The sequence below is a fragment of the Syngnathus acus genome, chromosome 20 (assembly GCF_901709675.1).
Source record: "Syngnathus acus chromosome 20, fSynAcu1.2, whole genome shotgun sequence".
In the NCBI taxonomy this organism is placed as follows: domain Eukaryota; kingdom Metazoa; phylum Chordata; class Actinopteri; order Syngnathiformes; family Syngnathidae; genus Syngnathus; species Syngnathus acus.
This window is the reverse complement of record NC_051104.1, coordinates 5453644-5472927: the sequence shown is the minus strand read 5'-3', so window position 1 is coordinate 5472927 and position 19284 is coordinate 5453644. Positions and strand designations below refer to the sequence as shown.

At 42.0% G+C, this 19284-nt stretch overlaps 1 protein-coding gene across 1 annotated transcript in view; it reads right to left on the bottom strand.

The window, feature by feature from the left end:
* ahrra (aryl-hydrocarbon receptor repressor a) overlaps window positions 1-19284 on the bottom strand; it is a 38535-nt gene that overhangs the window by 7394 nt on the left and 11857 nt on the right. The window contains exon 4 of the mRNA XM_037279765.1: window positions 2908-3026. Within this exon, the coding sequence (XP_037135660.1) occupies window positions 2908-3026 (119 nt within the window). The remainder of the gene's footprint in view (window positions 1-2907; window positions 3027-19284) is intronic.

Below are 19284 nucleotides of genomic sequence, written 5' to 3'. Positions count from 1 at the left end.
GTCATTCTAGAATTGCATTTTTTTTTTTAATATGATTTGATATCTTCCTGTTATCCATCCATATAGAGGAAGAGGAAAAAGTGACTAACATGACTCAGAAGTGATATCAAGCTAATTGCCTTTTGGCAAGACGTATAAGCCATCACGTTATTCGGTTTTATTCTATATGGCACAGGTGTCAAACTCAAGGCCCGGGGGCCAGATATGGCCTACCGTATCATTTTCTGTGGCCCGCGAAGACAAATTGTGCATTAAATTGAAGTCATACTAAAATTGCAAATTGTCTTAACTTTTAAAAATCATCTTTTTAAAATATTTGAAACATTTTCAACTAGTCTGACTTGAAAAAACAATTATTTGTCAGTTTGTTTTGTAGCTTATACTGGATATAATATGAGGCGTTTATTTATTTGGGTTGACAGTCACAATGGCCCTTCGAGGGAAACTTTGACTACAGTGTGGCCCGCAACAAAAATGAGATTGACACCCCTGCTATACGGTGGGCAGAAAATTTGAAACACATTTAGATTCTGTGTGATAGTTAAATGGTGACTTTTTCACAGGAAAATAAAACACGGACTAATCATCCCTCCATTAAAAACGCGATGTAATTAGTTACCCCAATCTAAATGTTCAAAGACAGCCAAACACGTTGTGCTTTGTGGTAAACAAACGACCAACACGCTTTGTGGTCGTAAAGTGCTTTTCAAATATGATCATCAATCATAGAGGGCTGATTAAAACATCATTTACAAAAAAAGGAACGCTTCAGCCAGATGGGCAGTAAGGCGAGAGCTGAGGAAAAACAAGCAGGAGAGGGAGAAGAAAGCGCAGGAAGGAGATGTGTCACTATGCGCTGGTGTGCGTGCGAGTGTGCACAGCTGTGATAGCGTGACAACGGCAAGGCTACTTGAGTTGCGTGACCGCTGCTGCTGCCAGAGTCTGTCGCCTCTATTTGACTGCGAGACTACGCAGGTCTTCCTTGTTGTGTGTATGAACTCGCAATTCTCCGTCACCGATCGGATTGCCTCAGCAAGCCGCTTCTTTCCCACTCAAGGAACATTCCGTCAATTAGAATTAGGGCTGTCACGATGGAACATTTTCAGAATTGATTCGTGTATCGATTAATGAAATAATCCGCTAAAATGTTATTTGCATTATTTTTCTTTTTAATATTTTGTTTATTTGGTCCTATTTAGCGATTTCAAAAACAACTCAACAACAGTTACGCAATACCACACAAGCAGTATTGATGGTCATTGTTTTCCGAAATAAAAGCAGATGTTTGCAAGCGTTTTATTTGGATTAAACACACGTGATACATCGGTTTGCTTTCATGAAAGATTATAGAAATCAGAGAATCATTCATTTCGATGAACTGAAGTCATTTGAAAATTATGAGAAATAAAATACAAGGTGATTAGTTTGATAATCAATTTGTTGTTGATTAATCTAATTAACCTTTAAGATTTTGACTACTTTATTGAATTTATCTGGGAAAAATGTATTTTGTGAATATTTTGATCTATTATCACTATTCCTCTTTTTCCTCTCTACTGAGGCACGTAAGCAATGGAAACAGGCACCTGCTGCTCGGCTCGCCTGCAACATATCTTCAATTTACGGCGCCCCCGGCTCCCATAACTGCCCTTGGGAGACTAAAAAGCTTTGACTCGAAAATCTTTAGCGGGCCTTCGCACGCAGAGGCCAAAATTAGATGTCGCCTCTCTGCTGGATTTGGAAGCAAGCGAGGCCAACGAGGAGAGGCAACGTAGTCTGGTTCCATTTGATTCAGCCGGATGAAGACAGCGTGGGTGGGTTCAGGATTAAAATAGAGACCTTCTGCCAACGGGAACACATTCATCACGGCCGTAGTGCACTTTGGCATGAGACGCCGGTATAATTCAGATGAAAAATACTGGCATGTACTTACAGTGCAATTAGTGCTAATTGTTCACAGTCATTTTTTTTTTGCCGTGTTTTGCTAGCAATTAGCCTCCTCATCAAGTCGCTATGCTCCAGACACTTCCTTGAAAATTTTAATAATAACGTCTACATTTCAATCATGATTGTATTTGTGGAAATGTACTGTGGTGTACAAAGATGACATAATAAAAACTGCCACTGTCCAAATACGTCCGGCCCAAACCGCCACGCATACCTTCCAACGAAATAAAAGCCACTGGCACGGCACAATTTCTCGTCGCGCTTGGGATCCCATCAGGGTAACAACTAATGCACAGTTTGCACTGAGGCCCTCGTGCAGGTCGGATCACGCAACGGGAGGCGGCGCATCACTACGGTCAATCTAGTCTTTTGTTCGCCAACCTATTGAGACAACCTAACACGTTAACAGAAGCATCAGTGGCTCGGCTCGCCTCTGCGTGTGTGTGTGTGTGTTTGTGAGAGCGCTCATAGTTGTTGGGCGGTATCATCATTAGGATATCGCACGGAAAAAGGGATTTTATCGACGTGGCTTCGTGTTCCGAATCCTTGCGTGCGTGCCGTGGACCTATGGAGCTGTAGGTGCGGATTTTAATGAATGATGAGCGACGTAAATGTATGCATTATTATGATTTGGAAGGTCAAGTGATGAAAAGACATCTTGGGTTTGCGCTGATTAAAGTTGACGAGCTGGGTGTTGCCCTTTCACTTGTCTTTTGCTCACTTTCACACACACGCACACACACAATTTGTACAAGTCCCCAGATCTTTCTTTAGCGCCGACACCCATCGTCTCATCCTTATGTCACGCAAGGCTGCAATCAGGCAAAAGAAATGGGGGCAAAGGCCAGAGGTCACGCACGTACACACAGGAGGCCCACCTCCCGTCGTCTTTGAATTTACTCCAACTTGCGGATCTTGTGAATGTAAACGTGCATTGAATTTGATGTGAAATGATCTTACCTCCAATAGGAGGCCGCTTTCAGTGACATTTGTGCACATTGGGACGCTCTCTTTCCTGCCGGGTTCGGGGTTGGAGGAAGCAGTGTTGACGTGCTTCCTGGGCGTCTTGTCTTGATTTGCTATGAAAAAGAACCAAAAGAAAACAGACATGGCTTTTCATTCACTTTTTACTATTAAAAAAAAAATCACATCTGTTAAATACCTCTGTGGCATAAAGGGCCATGGCACGCAAGGAAAACAGCACACATGATTTTGTTTTGGATTTCTGCTAACTATGAGTGACAATTGTCCAATATCCTCTAAAAGTCAGACAGCACATGTGGAATATATATGAACAGTTATGAGGTAAAAGTCCTTCTTTGCTGGACTAATGCCAAGTATTAGAGCCCGGTGAGCTTCTCATTAAAAAAAAACATAACAGAGGAGGATTTCATGACTTCATAGGATTTCTCCCACACGATACATCAACATGAACACTTCCAAGCCCAGAAGACAAATGGCTCTTGATTTGTTGAAGTAACAATGTTTTATATTAAAAATCCCCCCCCAGGTGCTGAAACTGGACGCTTGTGTTAGGTCGCCAAGAGCAGAAAAAGTGACATTTCAAATCAGGAAGTCTTACCTACGATACAATCGGCGAGTGTGCAATTAGCTCGCCGAGGGGTGGCGTGCAGGACGGCTCACGTGTGCATGGGTGACGTGTATGTTGCGTCTTCGATACATGTTTGCGTGTTTCTCTTATGGGCGTGCTGTCAGGGGGCATGTGGCTCACTCCAAGAGATCAGCTCTTTGCTCCGTCACTCATTGTAGCATGCAGGCACAGATTAGTCACGCAACACGACGTACACACACACAGCATGGGCTCATTATAAATAAAAAAATATAAATGTATGTGTCTTCCTGTGCTTTGCATAATGCCCACACCCCTCTCATTATGCTCCATTACCATCTTCTCCTGTCCTTATCCACCCAAATTAAAAACATCACTGCAGACAATGAAATAAAATAAATAAAAAGAAATGATTTTTTTTTATAAATTAAAAAAAAGAATTCAACAGTACAATAAAAAAAAAAAGAATTCAACAGTAAAGTCAATGTAAAGATAACCATAGCCTCAAAAGTTTGTTACATTTTGATTTAAGTATTTAAATAAAATATATATATATAAATAAAAATAAACATACGGTGTAATCCAGCTGTTTATTAGCTATTTATTCAAAGTTTAAGATCCTAATTAACCTATTTATTTATGTTATTATTCACAAATTTGCAATAACTGTACTCTTACTGTAAAGTGGTACTCATACATAAGTCCAGTTTATTTACCCACGTTACGACGGCTTCATTACAACGTAATTACACTAATTGCTGGTGAGCGAATTACCCGGCAGCCTCATTAACTCATAATTGCCGGCTAATAAAGTATTTTCTCACCACCTCAGCGAGGTGCAAACATGTACAAACAAACAGTCAGACAGCCAACACACACAAACACACACTATTCTCCTCAATTGCCGCATCATCATCCAACTAGTGGAAATCATTGCACGGGGGGAAACGAATCAATTAAAAATCTTTATTTTCCTCCGTCAACGCCTTGTGTGTTTTTGTTTTCCCTCTTACGGCAGCTTTTGGAGAGGATGCGGCGTCAGGAAAGACAAACATGTGCAATGATTAATTATCGGCACAGGCACTTCCTCCGCCAACAATGCGGCCTTCATCCATCGCTACTCGTTTCTTGAGGTTTGCTTTTCTTGCCTCTATTTTCTCCCGCTCTGGACGAAGAAGGAAAACAGAGTGTGTAATGGTCGAAGCGTTTATGTGTGGGGAAAGAGTGAAGGGGGAAAAAAAAAAAAAGTGACAAGTTGCGGGATGTTGCTGCTGCCAAGGGGCAAGGCCGAACGCGCCCAAGCTTCTTTTAACTCGGCCCGATCTGTCCTTCCACTTCCACTTGTGAATACAGCGAAAAATTAGGACCACCTGCCAAATATTAAGATGTCTCAATTTAGCAAATGCTACAACCCTCCCGTGACTTCAAAAAAGAGAATTACCACCTAAACCAAACACGCGTTAATCACCCACCTATTAGTAGAAAGGATGGGAGCAGATATTACCAAGTGATTTGACTTGACCACACATACACTCCAGAGGAAGGCGCCGATATTGTATATTTGATTTTAGACTTTCAGCTAATTTCTCAAACCTCGCCCATCCAATACAACCTCACATCTAGCTGCAAAATAGCTTGCAGACAGAGATGTTTTGTTCTTGTATTTTGCGGCACCGCAATAAATCGAACTTAGATTTAATTCATTGATAAAACTCTGTCATGGTCCTGAGACTTAAAACATCAAAAGAAATTCAATGTGGCATTTTTACAATACGGCGTAACATTATGTTGAGGAGTGTCGCAGGAAGTCGTGAGTACAACTGTGGCACGCTTGACGTGCGGTTAATGCTTCAGGTCAGTCTTCGGGTTCATGCTACTATCTGCGGCGATGTGTGTGCAGTGAGGAGCAAAGCAAAAGTGTTCATACATGGCTGCTCATAGACACAACACCAGCTGCTGCACGCTTTTAACCTTGACCTTTCAACTCTGCGTGGGGCGACGCCACACAACAAGCAAACAGGTAGCATCGCGCAAAATAGAGAAGACACCATTCCATGTCGTTTATCAACTCAGTGTTGCGGTAAATGATGGCGTTTCTTTCAATGGGTCTGAAAATTATTTAGCACAAATAACATTTCTTTGTTTACCTATCTATGCCACCGACACACGGAGAAAGGTAGTGCAATGACAAGCTCCTCCACTAGGGGGCAGCCAGTACAACGAACTCGTGCAATGTGCGTCGATCTGTTGCCATTCATTCAACAATGAATTTATGTTCGACTAAAAATCTACAGGGTAAATTTAATTCATCAAAAAATTAAGATGAGATGATTATTTTAGTACAGGGACTGGGTCTGAATAAAAAACTAAGTAATTGACCCCCCTAAAAAGGTTCCTATTAGATACCATAAAGTGGTGACAAAGCACTACATTTGTCTGAATGAAGCGCCTCAACTCATTCCAACATCCTCCCCTGCATCAAGATGCCGCAAGATGGCGCCAAAGCACCAGATCTGTCTAAAAGCGGCTCCTCAACTCACTTCCACATAGTTGCATTTACACAGCACTGCACACTTCTGGACTTCATTTCAGCTGCATGGTAGCATCTTTTGGCAGCTGATGCTCAGCTGTGTGTGTTTGGCTCATAAAGAAGAGCCTCGGACTTGAACATGCGAGCACGGCGCAGCCGTCCCTCCCCTCGACGAGCCTTGCGTGAGTAGAGAAAATGCTGTGTGTGTGTGTGTTAGTGCATATTGTGTGTGTTGGGCCTGAGTTGGCTGACGGCCACCTCCTTTGCCTAATCCCGCCCCCTTCTCTCAGTGTGTGTGTGTGTGTGTGTGTGTGTGTATGCACAGGAAATCCACAACACAGAGTGAGAGAGAGAAGTTGGTCGATCAAGGCCTGGCTGTCACGCGAGCGAGCCGTCTGTCAATCCCCCCCACCCCTTCCTCCTGACAGGGCGCTGGCGGGCGGCCAAGGCCTTGCGTGCAAGCCGGCGAGCCACATTAGCCCATAAAGAATTTCATAATAGCAACAGCTGTTAAATATTGATGACTGCTGGCAAGCGCTCAATGCTGCTCTGTAGAAAGGTTAAGCGTGCGCTGTAATGGAAGCTAATACTTCATTATACTGCAGATCAAATGTCCGGATCTCGCTGGCTTTCCAATCCAAGACTTTGCTAGTTTGACGGTTGTTTGGTTATGTCACATGTGGTAGCGCACATTTTTCTCAGACAAAGTTTTAGTCATAACTAAAAAAAGAAAAAAACATGACATTCCCAATTCATGTCCATTTCTACATTTCAACTTAAATATTTATGGCCTGTATAATATATCGAAGCACAAGTAGGTATTTGGGGGATGAAAGGTGCATGGACCCAAGCAACATGAGGAAATTCAAAGACATTTAAAAGTAAAGGGTAACAAGGCACATGAATAAATGAAAATAATCAATTGAAAAAGACCAAAAAATTGAAAATAAATCAATAATAAAATATTTGTTTAATTAAAAAAAAAAAGTCAACCCATTGTTGAACACAACTGAGACAAAGTTCTTGTTGGTGTGTTTACGTTACCAAAATGAAAGGGAAGTGATATTATGACAAAGAGAATGGGATCGCCTAAAAATGGAAGTACTGTATACACAATTGTTTCCACTTCTCTTTTTTGGTCGGCGGGCAGACAAGTCATGTTACTGCGCAGGAGGAAAATGACCACAACATTATGTACACCTGTGCAATTTCACAAAATCTAATACTAGAGTGGAATCTTTTATATCAATGTATTTTTTTCCATTTTTGACTTTTGAATACTTTTTAAGAACCTACAGGAACTCTGCCTAAAGTCTAGTGGTAGCAGTCGTACTATGAAAGTCATCTAATGATGTCAGAAATCGAGAACATGACTTCTTGTGCCCGCGCATGATTTATGTGAGCGAGCATGAAGTCTGTCTACCATGAAACTTGGTCATCGGATAAACTCGCTGAAACAGTACCGCGCAGACAGAACCGGTGAAAACACTCCCCAATTAAGCTTGTCGAGCTTAAACACAAAATTAACCACAACATAAGGCCGAGATAGTGCAATATTTATGCGGACAATTAAAAATGTGGTTGGATGGTGGCTTCGGGAGAATGTTGCAAGGGCTGCATTCAAGCATGTGTTGCGTGACATGAGCCTGTTCTGCAGGAAAGCTTTTCATTTTTGACTATACCCAAATGAACGCAACGGGCATATTTCTAATTAGGGACAAGCTTTTGCTTCCTTCCACCGGCACTCAAACGTCCTACAAGCCGGCGCATCGACCGACGCAGTGGGGGTGAAGTGAGGATACAACCCCCCCTAGATGAGTCACTTTTATCCCAGATATGTGGCACCCAGAGGCAAAATGACAATGCACACGGTGATGTACACAGAGGGTAGAATACGGGAAACGCCATTGTTTATGTCAAATTTCCTTCCTGGGCTTAAAATATAGTGTCAAACAGAACATCTTAAGGGGTTTGTAGGTTTTGAATCTTGGCGCCTGTTCATTGAGCTGTGGTGAAAACTTGTCAATAGGGAGACTTGTCAATGGGAGTTGGTTTGCCCAAAGTGAGCCGGCGCAGGCTCCACAAGGTCCCACGCATTTGCGTGTTTGCATTGTACGGCTATAAATAGCATTCCCGCAGCGTCTTGTTTTCATGTGAATGCTTGCGGTTTTGTTGCTCTCTGAAGGAGTCCTGCGCTCAATAAATGCTGCATTCAGGAACTCCACCTGGCCACAATAAAGTTCCAGCTTCCTATTTCTTTACTAACACAATCACTTATTTTTTACAAGCAATGTGAGAGCCTCAAATCTTTTGAGTCATATGTGCATGTTTGCTTTAGTGAATTTTGCATGCAGTTGGAATAAAGCCAAATTTATGATACATTAAAAAAAAAAAAAAAGGTGCATATTGCTTCAAATGCCATAAAGATAACTTTGGTCCTTTTGTTTTAAACTGAGGAGTATACGCACACTTGACTTCACTTTAGTTTGTCTACCACTTAAATGGAAGCAATTAGCACTCAATTTGTGGTCACAGTAAACAACATTCATCAGCTTTTCAGGGTTAAAAAAAAAAAGAGTTAGTCTTTCAAAAAAGTTGACTACCGTTCAGTTAATTAATTATTCATTTTGGCTCATTGATGTAAAAAAAAAAATGGGCCAAACACAAACAATGTGAGCCTCGCCAATGTGTAATTAAATGGGCGCGAGGTAGTTAATGCGTCAAAGGTTGAGGGGGATCGAGTGATCGGCGTGATGCTGATCATGCTTTATGTATGAACGCCATTAACTTGTCAGTAGGTGTTGTGTAACCATCGTGCATGTGTGTGTATGTACCGCATGCGTGTGTATCGTCAATCTGTGAAGCAATCCAGGGCAGCGGTTTGATGTCATAAAGTCAAGGAGTTCAGTACCAAACAATATAAAACGAGAACTCAATGATGATTACTGTCCAATGCGACGATGATATATTGCGCGTTAGACAATTAAAAGCCATCGATCCTATTTGGCGTCAACCTGTCAGCTGCTCTTAAGCATCAAGCCGCTGACCTCCCGTGGCTCACACCCGCAATATCACACAACAATTTGGCCTCTGAGTGAGCTAATTCATTAAGTGACACGCTAACCCAACAGTAATCTGATTATCCTTCTCCTAACACCTCATCACGTACACACAAGGGGAGCTCAGTGGCAGAGCAGATATCAAAACACATGTCTTATGTGATTTAAGATTCACAAAGGGGACCTAATAAAAGTATAAGCTTCGACTCTACTGAAATAAAACGGATTAGGATTGTTTTGATTTCGTCCAACCGCCTGATGAAATAAAAATGAGTCATTCTTATTATGATGCAACTCACTGTTAAAGTCATCTTATAACTCCAACACAGGTTTGTGGAACTAATCATGTGAATATATCACACCTCATAACGTATGAGCTGCACAAGACATTGAGTGAGGTCCGCTTTGTCCGTAGCGTGACCGTCCGTCCACTTGCCATTCTCCCATCTGCGTCCCTTGCATGTCATCTCCACAATCTAATCCCGGCTCGTTTATACCACCAGTCTGATCGCTACATTTGGGACAGGGAGGGAGAACATCCATTCCTTGTGCTAGCACCCAGCAATGCCTGTGTGCGATGGTAGGATCACGCGAGCATGCTAAAAGAGGTAAAGTCAGCGAAGTCACGCATGGTGAGGCTTTGCAGGAGTGGAGATGCCACTTGACTTCCTGGCATCTGTTGTTAGCGTGATGCCGACAACATACACTCCATGCGTGTGCTATGTTTAATAGCAAACCGACTGAAGAATTATGCAAACAAAACATTGAAGAGTCTGCCAAAATACTAGACGTATAGTTTCCATTCACATGCCTTTGGAAAGTTGCTGAGTATTTTTTTTTCTATACTTTATATCCAATTTAAGGAACAAGAAATTGCCAAGTTGGTATCAAGGAATAAGAATGATCCGAATCATTTCATGATGAATGACGGGAATGTGGGTCAAGCAGGTGTTTCTGGCCCAGAAGACTTTCCAAAGTCACATTGCAGCTGTTTAACACCTCGACCCGATTATATAAGACTATTTTATGGAGATAACTTTCAAATATGCGTGTTTTACGAGCATATGGGTATTATTACTTGTGTTTTGGCTTGAAGGTCAGGAGGGTTATTTTTCTTTAGCCTCGCGCGTGACTAGAAACAATCCATCAGCGTGCATATATTTGTCGAAAGGACCAGGAATGTTAGGCACGGGATCATACTTGATGATTGATGAAGAATATGCAGCCGGAATCAAGATTGTAAGAGGGGGTCTTTGTCCAAAGTGTGGTCACATTTTTCAGTGAGGGGTACCAAAACATAGCACGTTCTTTACATATCGAGTATCAACGGGTCTAAGAACACTGCATCCAAAAAAAGTCAACATTTTTCCTCAGGTGGAATGGACCAAAAAGTAGCTCCGCCCCCTGCCAACCTCATTTCAAATTACTCGAAAGCATCTGAGCTTTGCCCGGCTAACAATGACCCCCGATGTGTGTCACGCACACATTTAGGGATGGGATTTAGAATTTAATTAAAGTCTCATCAAAAGGAAAGTAATTAATAGGAAGACATCATGATGTCATTGATGAAAATAGCTGTCAAGTAAATAACAATAGGCTCCAAGCCTCTAAAACCAAAACACTTTGAATATAGTAAAACATAGTGTTTATGGCAACATATAACATTGCACTCGGTCGGCATGTCTTTAAATAAATGCTTTTAAAGAGGCTTTTTGAAGGCATCAAAGACATTTTCCCAATATAAACAAAGGATGCAATTTCCACGCCGTGAAACCGCAGATGTCTGAGGGATGAGAAGAACATATGTTTCCAAAACACTTCTCTCTGGAGCCGCAACTGTTCCTTTACAGTACGTCACTTTACAGGCAAGCATTTTCTGCTTTCAGCTGATTTATGAGAAGGGCCCCTGGAATGCCTGAGAAATAGATTCAGGATGTTTCCTGGAGGAGAGACTTTGCTGCTTTGGAGGAAGCATCAGCACAGTGACTAAGATCAAGACTCCTCAGCTGATTTATAGCTCCATATCTGTTATTTGACTCATCGGAACGGTTGTAAGAATGTGATAGGGAATTATTGACTTCAAATAAATGTACAGTAGAGAAATAATGATGGGGTAATTTCAAATATCTATTGGTGAGAATGAACATGTGGAGTGAGCTCAACTAAAACTAAATGTTATATCACAACAAAAATTCCACTTCTTGACGTTTAAAAGGAACGAAAGGAGCAACTTTGATTGGCTGTGACTGATATGTACAAAGTTAAGAGCCAACTTTTGTAACAATTTTTTTTGGGGGGCTATTCTTCATTCATACACTCGTTGCAGACAGATAAACACACACACACCAGTCTACTGCTGAGCCAGTGTCGAGGATAGCGTGAGAGGGCCTAATGCGATGTGTCAAGCCCAGCAGTAGCTGGCCATCAAGTAATGTGCGCCCTGCCAAGTTAAACCCTTTAAAAAGTCAAAAGGGATTGGCACGGAGAAGGACAGACACCTGTAGAGAAGAGAAAGACATAACAGCATTTCATGGAAAATTAGACAGAAGAAGTTAACAGCCGAGTCACGAAAACAAGCCCGTCAACTCCCCCCGATTCACATTGTAGTGAGGCGGGAAGTGGTACCGAAGCTCTGCGGTTAGCCTATCCGTTTCCTCAGTGACACCAGTGATTATTACCGGCACCACAAAGCCATTTAGTGCTGACAAAACACCTTTGTATCAGCCCACGGTGGTTTGAGTGAGCCAAATGAGGACACCTGATGTGTAACTGGAGATGCAATGATTGCTTCCTACAGTATAGTGTTTTAAAGTTTAAGTCACACTGATTAAAAAAAAAAGAAAAAAAAAAACAAGGCTTCAGATATGTTGAAGTGGTAGACAACAAATGTAGTCTGCTGACAAACGACAATAACAGAAATCAACATGACGGCAATGTGTACAAAGAATGGGACGGACAATGTGCACAAAAGATGCAAAAGAGAGTTAAAAATGTTACTTTGTTACAACAAATCATATTTCATCAATGTTCAGCTGTTGTGAAAGCGCTATAGAAATAAAAATATATTGTATTGCAATGAAAGTCTGTTAGCTTAACGTCAAAGTCAAAGTCAGCTTTATTGTCAATCCCTTCATATGTCGAGACACACAAAGAAACCGAAATTCCGGTTCCTCTATCCCACGGTGACGAGACATACAAGTAGACGACACAAAATAAAAACAAGAAGGCACAAACAATAAATAATACACAAAAAATAACAATATAAATAAAATGAGCGATGAATAAATAATAAACCAATAACCCAACAAATAAGAGGAGCAAAACTGAGCCAGCATGCATACAGCAGACAGTAAGCACAGCGCAAAGAACGCTAACATATATGCAAAATACCATAGACCAGCTAAGCATAGATATATGGTAGACATTATTCGAAGTCTATATCGCTTCTAAATTTGGAAAACTGTTACTTAAAGATAAAACACTAGAATGGTTTAACAAACTTTGAAAATCTTTTCCCACAACAGTGTGTGGTCTTGTCATTCTGACTCGATTTCTACTGCGGTTTCTGAGTTTTAAATAGCTGGCTATATAATCTGTCCATTCTAGGGGAGCACATCTTGTTTCTGAAGGAATTTTATGGCAAACCATGCAGTTAAAAAATTACTTTTCTGATATTTTTTTGCAGTTTGCACATGGTACAACTACAATCAGTGTAAAATATTATACCTGTGGCGAACGTAATGTTCATTTTTTTTTTTTTTTTTTTTTGACTTTCCATGACAGTCTTGTTTTTTTTCTTAACGCTTTCTTTCAGTAAATGAAAACGGACAGCGGCAAAAGTGCATTTACTGTACTGCACGAAATATGATATGACATCTGTCCCGTTTTGTTTTGTTTAATGAAAAGGCAAAAGCTGTTTCTTTCTTTTATAAGATAAAAAGGGAGAAAGAGAGTGAAAGATAAAGACAGTCCAAGGAGGGAGCTATCATAAAAGGAACTGAGAGTCTTGTTCCCACTGGACAATAAAAGATGAAGGAAGAAGAAGTCCTTTGTGGCTTCCACTGTACTGGTGTACCAGATGTGAATCAAACATGCTTCAAGTTTCAGAGTTTTCCTTTTCTTACTGAAGTGGTCTCGCCTCGCATACCTGACATATTATAGATGACAGCTTTAATTGCACGGGTATTTTTTGTATTTTGGAAAGTGACCAGGACAATACGCTAACGTATAAACGAGCCTGTACTGTATAAAATGTAAGTGGGATGACAACCACATTCCACATGATAAATCTTTATCAGCATTTTTTAAATAAAAGGATATCCTTGACCCCCCTGCCCCCCCCCCCCCAAAAAAAAAATCCTAGCTCCGCCAGTGTCTGTAATTGTTTCTGTTACACGTTGCTTTTTTTAGGTCCACTTTGTGAATCCCTATTAAATTGAGAGAACATTGCGACACGTCAACCTTCCCTGCGGCGAAAAAAGACTGTTGTAGTATGCCACAGAATTTAATTTATGACCATTTTCACAAGTGGAAGCATATCAGCTCATTTGCTCGACATGAAGTACTCAAAGCAAAATCACAGCTGGTATGAATGTTATTTCCCACTTGCCAGAATCTCTTTGTTGCATATAAAGCGCCATAAAAATTTTGTTTGTTTCTTGGAGGATTAATACTGGGTAACATTTCACTAAAATAAAACTTTAAAGAACTTGACAGATGCATCAAATATTACTTGTTACGACACTGTGGGTTGCCTTCCTGTTGCTTGAATTCACGTCGCTTGTCTTTAATCCAAACAAGCTGCTTGATATTATACCAGCAAGAACAACACTCTTCTTCTTCCTGCTTCATTGTCTCACTTTATAAAAACAGAACACATTTTAATCCGGCACAACGCGTGACATTAAGAAAAAAAGCAGAAGTGAAGACTGTGTGTGGAAATGTTTTTGTCTTCTAAAATCCAGGTGTGTCACTTTCACATCCTGAAGGTGCGTGCATGATGAATCCACGTGTGGAATTAATATTTTCTGTGATGTGAATTTGTGTATGTGTGGGCTATGTGGGAGGCAGAGAGAGCAGGGATTCCCTAAAGCAAGTTCACTAAATCCTCACCAGGCACGGATTCCCAGGCATCGCGTGCAGCAGGGTGGTACTGTTGGACTAAACCACGCCCCTGTGCACACACCAACACACACACACACACACACACACACTCGTAACAGAGCCGAGTGTATTGCAACGCTTATCCCAGTCTTATGGGAGGATTGGTGAATTCCCACCATATACTCACCTGTCATCCCCAATTAAATCCATAGCTGTTGTTTGTGTGGCAGAGTGAGACGTCTTATCGCGACGGCATCTGGTTAACCTCAAGCATACTCTGCCTCCAAGTTGCACATCAGTGGGCGTGCATATCCCCAACTGACAAAGTTTGTTAACAAGGAATATACTGTAAAAAAAAAAAAGCGACCTGACACCATTACAACATTGGATGCACAGCACCTGTGCAAACAGTGCGACACGGGCGGGGCCTGTTTTCGCAGCGGGGGGAACCTTTAATTAGCCTTTAATTAGGCTTATAGCTCCCATATTTCACATACTGAGACGCAGTTGTGGAACAAAATAGGAGGGACATAAATCATTGCTTCAACAAAATGCCAACTCATCAAACCCATCATTGCGTGATCAGTTTGGAAAATAGAGACAGAATTTTAAGACGATAAATCATCACCGGGATAGCAACTACCGTGTCACACGAATGGCTGTACGTTGAGATTTTTACTGCACGATGCATGAGCCGACATCCCTAAATACTCCCTGATTTACAGACCACAACTGAAGAGTTATGTAATGGTCAAACATGTGGCCAGTATTGCAAACAAACCGTCGCACGCAACGCCAGAGAGGTCATCTATGTGGCGTCATGCCACTGTGCTCCCGCTCGCCCGCATCTCACTCTCTCTTGCTCCCAAAGGAGCACTTGCGCGGCTCACTGGGAAAGCGGTCAAACATTATTAGCTCAGCAACATGCCACTGAGTTTTTCCCTGCATAAGTCGAAGCCCTAAATAGATTTAACGCTGCGGCGGGAGCACGCGATGTCCTTTGTCTCCAGAGCCATTGATGAGCAATGTCAAGCAGGAAAGTAACCCCATTTTGTGTGTGTGTGTGTGTGTGCAAGGTGATGATCACACACACACTCACCCAGAAGGAAATCCAAAAATTCAGTTAATGAACTTTTTGTGCTGCATACTTTTCCTGCTGTTTCTGTGATGCCCCGAGATGTCGCGTCATGTTTGCGGAGGAGTAACTATAGCATGGGCCATTTGCTGATAGCCGGCCGGCCTGACAATAAACAGCAGTGTGATGGAAAATTTCAGAAGAAGGCCAGACAGGTAGGCGAGGCTCCTTGCGGGGTTGACGACAAAGAAAACAGGGTGGTCTCAAGATGATGCAGAGATCAGCTGTTAACTTCCATCCAAGTCATAGATACTACAAATTAAATCAACAAAAAACTTTGCTACTCATATGCTGGCTTGGTTCCACAACACCTGCAATTTATTTGAAGATCCATCCATCTATTTTCTAACTCCTCCATAGGTATTAAATTCACATTCAGCCGCATTTCGACACTTGCGTGGAGAATGAAGCGGCACATTTCGCACCAGCGTGAGAGATGATACACATATGGAGGACGGAGGAAAGGATTGGCACGAGTTGCCGGTAATGTCGTCGCCTGCTCAAAACAAGCCTTAACTGGCGATGATCACGCTAAGCTACGGAGATGTACAGTAGAAGTGACAGCTGGAAAGATGAGAGCAGAAGAAGAAAGAGGGGGCAGAATTGATGGCGTGATGCAGCGATATTTGAACTGTAAATAATGCGCGCATGTCACACTCACAATTTTTTTTTTTTATGATCGTGAAAACAACCATGCTTGGCTAAAAACAAAAAGATGATTCATAAAAACTGGCAGATTTGCGTGGAGCTGCTCTATTGAGTGGGGGAATCAATTTGATCAACTTTTTAATATAAAGATAAAAACATATACACATATATACAAATACTCAGTTATATTTGCAAGGGGGAAATAAATTCCCATCTATAGGATGTGACTAGTACGAGTGTACCCAATGAAGTGTGTGCAAAAACATGTGGAAAAGCGTGAGAGTCGGCCGGCCGCCGCCTTGGTAACAAAGATGCCATTTGTCATGAGACGGACCCCGTCGAGTCTTCTCCTCTCTCCTCTCGCTCATCCTGCATCTCGCTCTCAGCCCCTGTCCTGGTATGCCCTCCCCCCCCTCCCTCCCTCCATCCCGCCGCCATCTCTGTTGAGCGACTCATGCATGGATACAATGTGCTCCACTGTGCTCTTTGAAGGCTAGCATTACCGCTCACACGCAATCGGCACGGAACGCTGATATGTTCCTCCCTCTCATTTATCTTTATTTCTGTTTTTTTCCCCCCTTCTTTAATCCACTTTCCTGTGTTAACCCTTTCCACGACGAGGGCCGTCCTCCAATGTGTCATTTACAAGGCCGAAAAAAGAAAACACCGGCCTTTGATTCCTTTTCTCTTTTAAGTTCCTAAAATTGCTTTTGTGGTGACCGTAGAAGACGACGCGCCGCGCATCCAAATATTTGAGGGAACATTTTCATTTTCGACTACATTTTCATTTGTGAAGCAAGTTGAGTTTGCAAATGAATAGCTTGCACCTTTCTTTAATGACAAGTCTGCGACCGCATTGGCTCAACGGCAACGAAAGCCTGTTCATCACGTCGAGAGGAAAATGATTCCAGTTGACTAATGATGGCGTATGATTTAATTATTGTAAAGTATTATTGTTAGTATTTTACTGTCACAGTCTTAATCCAACGGTAGTATGGTTTTCTCTTCAAACGTCGTCATAAATTCCGAAATTCGCTATGTATGTAATATGGGCATAGACAGCATGGAGTCTTTGATTTCAATTGTTTCCTCGTGGTCAAGCTTCCAACAGAGCGCGAGCCGCAGACATTTCTCCTGGATATTCCGAGAGTGCCAGCGCCACATCAGGAATATGATACTTGACGTGTTTTTTTTCTTTTTTTTTCCTCTCCCGCTGACTGAGTGACAAAAATATTCATTTCCTCCATCTTTTTTTCATTTCAGGCTTTGTGTATGGTCGCTGTACAAGCACGCGATTGAGAACGCTCCTGTGAACTGCCCTTTGGTGTCGCTCCCTTGTGATCTGATGACTGAGACAGAGTAGAATTGTTTGGGTTGCTATAGCGTCATTAGATGAGATTATAGGGGGGGGGGGGGGGGGGGGGGGGGGGGGGGGGGGGGAAATCGCTTTGTATTCTACATGGGACCATTCCAAGGGCTCATGACTGACAAACGCTGTTAAAAGTATTTTCTAAAAGCGCCATGGAAGTGACGTGGCCCGAATCCCTCGTGGCACCCCTGGTTATTCCCTCCATCAACTCGTCTTTTCACACTCATTCACAAGCGCTTTCGCTCACTCCTCCGCTCGCTTCGACAGATCGTTTTCATAACCACTTTTGCGAGGTCACGGCCGTGTCTGCGGTAGTCACGCAAGGCCCTTCGCCTGCTCAGTCAGCGTTGCACATACGCACACGTACCCTGTGTTGGAGGGGACAGCGCGCCAGCTTCCCCCATGCAGCCGCAACAGACACTCCGAAAGGGTCAGCATGTCTATTTTTGGCATTGGGTGCTTAAGGCATTCCATAACACACTTGCAACCTGTGGCTGCAGGGTGGGAATGCAACTGGCTTAAAATGAGATTAAGCAGACTGACGTTGGGTGATGAAGCAAGCTGTCACTTCAGGTAGCATTCTGCTACAGGGGGAGGTTAGAAAGCAAAATTAAACTTAACCGAGGATTAACCAACATGTGGTACGCGTCCAGATTATTGCTGTTAATGAAAACGAACAAACGAAGACTGCAAAGAAAAAAAGGCATTTTTGTTAAGGTAATAAAAGGCTTGGAAAAACAACAACTACATTTTACACAAGTGAAAATGCCAGAAAATTCACAAACTTGATTTGAAAACTAATTGAATTTAGGAAAATGAACAAAAGGAAATAAAAACTACCGTAATTTTCGGACTATAAGTCGCACCGGAGTATAAGTCGCACCAGCCATAAAATGCCCAAAAAAGTGAAAAAAAACCCATATATATGTATATAAATCGCTCCTGAGTATAAGTCGCCCCCCCACCCAAACTATGAAAAAAAAACGCGACTTATAGTCCGAAAATTACGGTAAGTAGAATGAAAAGTCAAAAAAATGACAAAATGAAAAACATTCTTTTTTGAAATGCTCAGTTTGGCTCATGTAAACTCGCAAGCACGCTAGCTTGTTGTAGGCTTTGACATATATTCGCTTTGCAAATGGAAAATAAAATCTTGACTCCTGCTGTGTAGTCATTTTGTAACGGCAGCTTTTCCAGCTCATCAACTCTCATTTAGTGACGACTATCCCCAAAGAGGAACGAGCAGAATATCAACAAGACAGCTCCAAAACGGCGTAGAAATTGACAACAGGTTTGGCCAAGGAAGGTTTCCACGGGAAGAAATTCAAGTAGCTGGGGCGAAAGGCTCGCCAAGAGGAACAAGGTCGGGGCCCTGAAGCTTTCTGGCAGGTATTAAGTTCCTGCTATCCGTCCAGCTGCTGAGTAAATACATGAGAATCTATTAGCTGAAGAAAAACCTTGTGAGATTTGTTTATACTCGATGACATCTAACAAAGCCACGGCCAAGATGAAATGAAGCTTGCAAACAAACATGACAACACCCCCCATCACCAATCTCCATCCAGTCCAGTTCAACCCAGCCCCGCATTAAATTCACTCATGGTATAATCTGATTGCGTGACATGTTGACCTCATTGCAGGGGTCCTCTTTTAGTAGATGCGCTGTGCTGCTCACTTAGAAGGGACGGTTCATGTCGTTCCACGTGATGGAATTGCTTCTCTTTACTGATCGTTTGTGGGAATGAGGAAAGGGTTGGGGTGATGAAGCGGACAAACTAGAGTAAGAACAATGAACAGAGAGGGGAGCATTAAGACTGTTTAGAATTAGACACGAAATTAAAACAAAACAAAAAAAACAAGGAAGCTCGAAAGGACAACAGAATTTCAAATGAGACCAAAAAAAAAAAATCTATTAATTAGCCA